General features: G+C 47.0%; 2 protein-coding genes and 1 pseudogene across 2 annotated transcripts; all 3 read left to right on the top strand.

The window, feature by feature from the left end:
• Window positions 1-3,544, top strand: part of LOC107740228 (histone H1-like) — a 10,025-nt pseudogene extending 6,481 nt beyond the window's left edge.
• An 825-nt stretch (window positions 3,545-4,369) lies between these two features.
• On the top strand, window positions 4,370-4,725 carry LOC107740223 (histone H4). The gene has a single exon (XM_016552570.1). The coding sequence runs from the start codon at window positions 4,390-4,392 to the stop codon at window positions 4,699-4,701; it is 312 nt and encodes a 103-aa protein (XP_016408056.1). The 5' UTR covers window positions 4,370-4,389; the 3' UTR covers window positions 4,702-4,725.
• Window positions 4,726-5,244: 519 nt separating this feature from the next.
• Window positions 5,245-5,753, top strand: LOC107740227 (histone H2B-like; the record flags this gene model as incomplete). The annotated part of the gene is made up of 1 exon (XM_016552574.1): window positions 5,245-5,753. A coding segment is annotated over one exon (447 nt), but the record flags the coding sequence as incomplete, so codon positions are not given.
• Between the last annotated feature and the right edge of the window lie 630 nt (window positions 5,754-6,383).

Genomic DNA, 6,383 nt, shown 5'->3' with positions numbered 1-6,383 from the left:
TCTCCGCACCAAGAAGTGAAAAGTTTCCACTTCAAGGCGTACAGTTTCCTCATAGAGGGAGCTCTGGATTGGAGGATGGTCTCAACAACCTCGGTTGAGATACCGGAAGCTACGAGCTGTGCCCCCTCAGGGGGTACACCCACAACTTCCACAGCTCCGGGCAGGGGTGGACGATCGTACCCTCTGCCGGAGAGAGGAGATCTCTCCTGACGGGAATCTCCCATGGAGAGCTGTCGAGGAGAGAAATCAGATCCGAGAACCATACTCGGCCTGCCCAGAATGGGGCTACTAGAAGTAGACGGAGCCCGTCCCGGCGCACTCTCTCCAGAACTCCCGGGATCAGAGTGATCGGGGGAAAGGCGTACAGACGAAGCCTCGGCCAAGTCTGTTCCATAGCATCCAGCCCCAGTGGAGCTGGATGAGTCAGAGAGAACCAGAGGGGACAGTGCGATTTCTCTCGAGTCGCAAACAGGTCCACCTGAGCCTGGCCAAAAACTCTCCATATCTACACTAGCTGTTTTTAAATGTGCTATATAAATAAACTGACCTTGACCTTGACCACCTGAGCCTGGCCAAACATTATCCATATCTGCTTCACCACCTCGGCTTGAAGCCTCCATTCCCCGGGCCTCGGCCCCTGCCTCGACAGGATGTCTGCTCCCATATTCAGATGCGCAGGAATATGTACTGCTCTCAATGAAAGGATTTTTCCCTGGGACCACATATAAGGGGTGTGAACGCAGACCTCCCTGGTGGTTGATATAAGAGACCACCGCTGTGTTGTCGGTGCGCACCAACACATGACAATCTCTCAGGTCCGGGAGGAAGCGCTTCAAAGCTTGAAACACAGCCAGCTTCTCCAGACAGTTGATGTGTCACGTGAGAAGGCGACCACTCCACAGACCACGGGCAGGGTGGCCACTCATGACCGCACCCCATCCGGTGAGGAACGCATCCGTCGCTAGCGTTACGCGGCGACAAGGAGCTCCCAAGACCCGCTGTGTTGTCGGTGCGCACAAGCACATGGCGATCTCTCAGGTCCGGGAGGAAGTGTTTCAAAGCTCGAAATACAGCCAACATCTCTAGGCAGTTGATGTGCCAAGTGAGATGGCGACCGCTCCACAGACCATAGGCAGGGTGGCCACTCATGACCGCTGCCCAACCAGTGAGGGACGCGTCCATCGCTAGCGTTTCGCGGCCACAAGGAGCTCCCAGCACCGGGCCCTGAGACAAGAACCAAGGTTTCCTCCACATGTCCAAGGCACGTAGGCATCACCGCATGACCTTGATCATGCGAAGCAGGTTTACCCTCGGGGAGAACCCCTTGGTCTTGATCCACCACTGTAGGGGTCTCATGTACAGCAGGACAAAAGGTATCACGTTGGACGCAGCTGCCATCAGACCCAGCAGTTTCTGAAAGTGCTTGACAGTGAGTGACCGCCCTTCTCTGACTCTCGCGACTGCAGTGAGGATCGACTCGATCCGAGCAGGGGACAATCGTGCCTGCATCGTGGTCGAATCCCACACCACGCCCAGATAAGTGATCCTCTGTAATGGAGAAAGCACACTTTTCCAACTTTCCCATATGGGTGAGAATGACATCTCGATGTCGAAACACCGTCTGCTCTGATTGAGCTAGAATCAACCAATCGTCGATATAATTTAGCATGTGGATGCCCTGTAGTCGCAGTGGAGCTAGAGCAGCATCCACACACTTCGTGAAAGAGCGGGGTGAGAGTGCTAGGCCGAAAGGAAGAACTCAATATTGGTAAGCTTCGCCCCTGAAAGCAAACCTCAGGAACTTCCTGTGAGTGGGAAGGATGGAGACATGGTAGTAAGCATCTTTTAGATATATTGTGACAAACCAGACCTCGGACCTGATCTGAGACATGACCTGCTTGATAGGGAGCACCTTGAACTTCAGTCGCATGACTGAGCGGTTTAACTGACGCAGATCTAAAATGGGATACAACCCTCCATCCTTCTTTGGAATGATGAAGTACCGGCTGTAGAACCCGGACTCTCTGTTGTGTGGAGGGACCACCTCGATGGCCTCCTTCCTCAAGAAGGTGTTTACTTCCTGTTCCAAAATCAGAGCCTACTCGGGGCTCAGCAATGTGGGAAAGACCCCGTTAAATGGCGGCGGAGCGCCGAACTGAATGCAATAGCCTTTTTCTACAGTCTGCAGGACCCAACGACTGAAGCACGACCCTCAGATCGGGCCTCGCCTTAGAAGCCCCTGGCTTAGAGCGCCGCCAACCTCGGTCCCATTGCGGGGGAGTATGAGAGGCGACACTCAACTTTTGAACCTCCCTGTATGAGGAGCTGGTACACGGCCGGGGCTGCTTCCACCCAGCAGCCCCCAGAGCTAGAGAACGGCGAGGGAGAAACCGCTGGAACGCCGCCGCCTGTTTACGAGCCTCCTGGTATCTGTCGATGACGGAGTTGACGGCATCACCAAACAGACCAGAAGGCACAAGTGGGGCGTCCATGAGGAAGACCCTGTCTTTCAACCATAAATGTCTCTCCGCTGCCATGGACCGCCCAATGGCACGGGTGGTCTCCTTGGTGGCGCGGAGAGATAAATCAGCGGTTCTCCTCAGTTCTGAAATATCATCTGCTTTAACTTCTTCACCTTCATCTAGCTCTTTAAGCAAGTTGGCTTGGTATGCCTGCAACACAACCCTTGTGTGCAGACACGCACCAGCCTGACCTGCTGCAGTGTACCCCTTGCCCACCAGCGCTGAAGTGGTTCGCAGTGGCTTGGAGGGCAAGACTGGAGCCTTTAAAGACGATGCCGCATCAGGAGACAGATAGCTTGCGAGCGTCTGTCCTACCCGGGGCATCGATCTATAACCGCGTTCACCCAACCCCGCCACATTGCCATAATAATCAGAGACGGGGATGATGATTTCATCCTCGAAGAGAGCCTTCCGGGAGCGAAGCGTACGCAGGGGAAGCCGCTCGCAATGCGGGCAGTCGGCTCCCTCAAGAGCCAACTCTGCGTGCTTCGCTCCCAAGCAGACCACGCACAGACTGTGTGTATCCCCGCCCGTGATGTAGCGTGGGCAGGGAGGAACACACAATCTATAACGTGATCTGCTTTCACCCAGATGCTTTGTTTTACTCTCAGCCTTTTTTGACATATTTTGAGCTTATATGTTGCTGATTGTGCTTACTTTGACAGACAACAGTAAATACGACTCACAGAACATAAAATGCGACTGACACACACACAGAGCGCTTGCTGAATGACAGAAAGCTGACGCGGTTCCACTGCACGTGCTTTTATAGCTTCCTGGTCGCTACGTCACCCGCCTATGACGGCTCGCCCTTCCATTGGACTGATTACACATGTGATTCAGAGCCGGTCACGCTGAAAGGCGTTCCCAAAGCGTTCTCCGGCGCAGCTCGAGTTCCTGAAGGGGAACTAGCGACTCCTAAGAAAGCACCCAAGGGCCCTAAAAAGACCAAGGCAGCCAAACCCAAGACGGCGAAACCCAAAACCACCAAGCATAAAAAGACAGCAGCCAAAAATAAATAAAGTCATTTTTTTTCCCCCATAAGTGTTTAAAATGGCTCTTTTAAGAGCAAACCACTACCTCGTAATAAATAGTGCTTTTTTTCTGTCTAATGAGAGTGCCATGGCAGCAAAATAATGGCCCTTAGTCTCTGTAATTTATTGTGTGTTTCCCCTCTACTCCATTATTCTCGTCAGTATATAAAATAATTAATTGTATTATGCATATGATAAAAATCTTGAGTCTTCAGTGAGTTATTTTTTTCTGTACGTGAAAGCGTTTGACAGGTCTAAAGTGTCCAATATTACACTTCAGGTTTTATTATCGTAATTGTATTACTAAAGCAAATTAAGGTAATATATGATAGACTACGTTTTAGGTTGTTTTAAATCATTGATGTTGATTCGAAAAGAAAGATACTAGACACAAAGTAATTTATAAAACTATAATGTCACAGTGCTTGTTGACTGTTAACGAAATAAATAAAATTGTATTATAAGTGTTCAGTGATACTTTCAAGTCAAGTCACAGCGCTTTTAACAATACAGATTGTGTCAAAGCAACTTTGCAGTATTAAATAGGAATTGTAGATTATTATAGTCCTTATAGATACTTTCAGTATTATAGTATAATACATTTCATTAAATAAATAAATACGTAAATTTACTAATTTGAACCCAGTTTATTTCCACTACAATTGAACATTGGAAGACACTGGACTCGGATTAGACGTAATGCGTGACGTTTAGTAGAACCGCCCATGATTGTGGTTTCACCTAGGTCCTTTAGAGAAATATAAACGCCCGTTCTCCCCTAGTTGGTTTTTCAGATTTTCTGTGCTTGTATGATTTGAAGAATATTCGTTAGCATGTCTGGAAGAGGAAAAGGTGGTAAAGGTCTCGGAAAAGGAGGCGCTAAGCGCCACCGAAAGGTTCTCCGGGATAACATCCAGGGCATCACTAAACCCGCTATTCGTCGTCTCGCGCGCCGCGGCGGCGTCAAGCGTATTTCTGGTCTGATCTATGAGGAGACGCGCGGCGTGCTGAAGGTGTTTCTGGAGAACGTGATTCGAGATGCTGTGACCTACACTGAGCACGCTAAAAGAAAGACCGTCACCGCCATGGATGTGGTTTATGCTCTGAAGCGACAGGGACGCACTCTGTACGGATTCGGAGGCTAAGCGGTTCCTGGAGAAAACAAAACCCCAACGGCTCTTTTAAGAGCCACCCACGATTTCATACAACGAATAAGTTTCTGAATAATATAATTTACTACATAATATAATACATAACATAACTTTAGTTTGTTTATATTAGTTGAGTTTAGTCTGTTCTTTTCGTTACTTGTATAGTTTAATAGATGTATAGTTTTGGTGGTCATATTGTTCAAACGTAATTCAATCCAACGTTTGAAGGAATAAGCGCTGTTCTGTAATTGAGATACAGATATCAGTGGAACTGAATATTTTTCTTATTCTAATTATACGCGGAAATAAAATAGAATAATTAGCTCCTTAGTTATTGTATTTATATTTCGGTACAAAACCTGAAAAATGCGGGGAAATCAAACAAAGGAACCGGATGGTAGATGAAAAACATGAGGTGGTGGGCGGGATTAACATTTCAAAGCCTCTGATTGGCTTTAATGTGGCCAATGAAATCATTCTGTGGGTTGGTCAATGTAGACACGCAATCACAGACCGCCGTTTTCCCCTTTCTAAATTAGCATAGAGCAGTGCATAAAAGATCCTGTTGTTGCAAAATTTATTCAGTTGAGTATTTCTGAAGAGAGCATTATACCTGAACCAGCGAAGTCCGCTGCTAAGAAGGGCTCAAAGAAGGCCGTCACTAAGACCGCAGCGAAGGGAGGAAAGAAGCGCAGAAAGTCTAGGAAGGAGAGTTACGCTATCTATGTGTACAAAGTGCTGAAGCAGGTTCATCCTGACACCGGGATCTCCTCCAAGGCGATGGGGATCATGAACTCTTTCGTTAACGACATCTTCGAGCGCATCGCCGGTGAGTCGTCTCGTCTCGCTCACTACAACAAGCGCTCCACCATCACCTCGAGAGAGATCCAGACCGCCGTGCGTCTGCTGCTGCCCGGAGAGCTGGCCAAACACGCCGTGTCTGAGGGCACCAAGGCCGTGACCAAGTACACCAGCTCCAAGTAAAGCGTCATCTGATCCACGAACCCAAAGGCTCTTTTAAGAGCCACCCATATTATCTTTAAAAGAGCTTTCTCTGTTAAATGAAAGGAACATTATTATTAGTTTTTTTAGTACTAAATGCTTAACAGTAGTGTATAAGTTTTCGTGAATGTGGCTTTTCTCTATGCATGTGACATGCAAAATTAAGAACATATTGACAAGAAAAGCACAGGTAAAGGAGTGTTTTATTTTTTTTATTTTTTTACATCGTATTTACTCCAGTCTTCAGTTTATTTTCAATACGGTTTTCCTCCTGCACAATCCAACTCTGTGTTGACTGTTCTCTGTTTTTCAGTAGTACAAACCCTCATGTGACTGAGACCGAAATAATCAATCAAGATGTTATTGTTTCATAGTGACATTTCTGTAATCTATATAACCTACCAGTCAACAGTTTTTGAACAGTAAGATTTTTAATGTTTTATAAAGAAGTCTCTTCTGCTCACCAAGCTTGCATTTATTTGATCCAAAGTACAGCAAAAGCAGTAATGTTGTGAAATATTTTTACTATTTAAAATAACTGCTTTCTATTTGAATATATTTTAAAATGATTGCTGTGATCAAAGCTACATTTTCAGCATCATTACTCCAGTCTTCAGTGTCACATCCTTCAGAAATCATTCTAATATGCTGATTTGCAGCTCAAGAAACATTTT

This window comes from Sinocyclocheilus rhinocerous, unplaced genomic scaffold, assembly GCF_001515625.1.
Source record: "Sinocyclocheilus rhinocerous isolate Xijiao unplaced genomic scaffold, SAMN03320098_v1.1 scaffold3723, whole genome shotgun sequence".
Classification (NCBI taxonomy): domain Eukaryota; kingdom Metazoa; phylum Chordata; class Actinopteri; order Cypriniformes; family Cyprinidae; genus Sinocyclocheilus; species Sinocyclocheilus rhinocerous.
The sequence above is the reverse complement of the archived record's forward strand: the minus strand, read 5'-3'. Positions and strand labels throughout refer to the sequence as shown.

Coding starts and splice junctions, on each gene's coding strand:
- LOC107740223 (XM_016552570.1), top strand. CDS start 4,390: ATGTCTGGAAGAGGAAAAGGTGGTAAAGGTCTCGGAAAAGGAGGCGCT.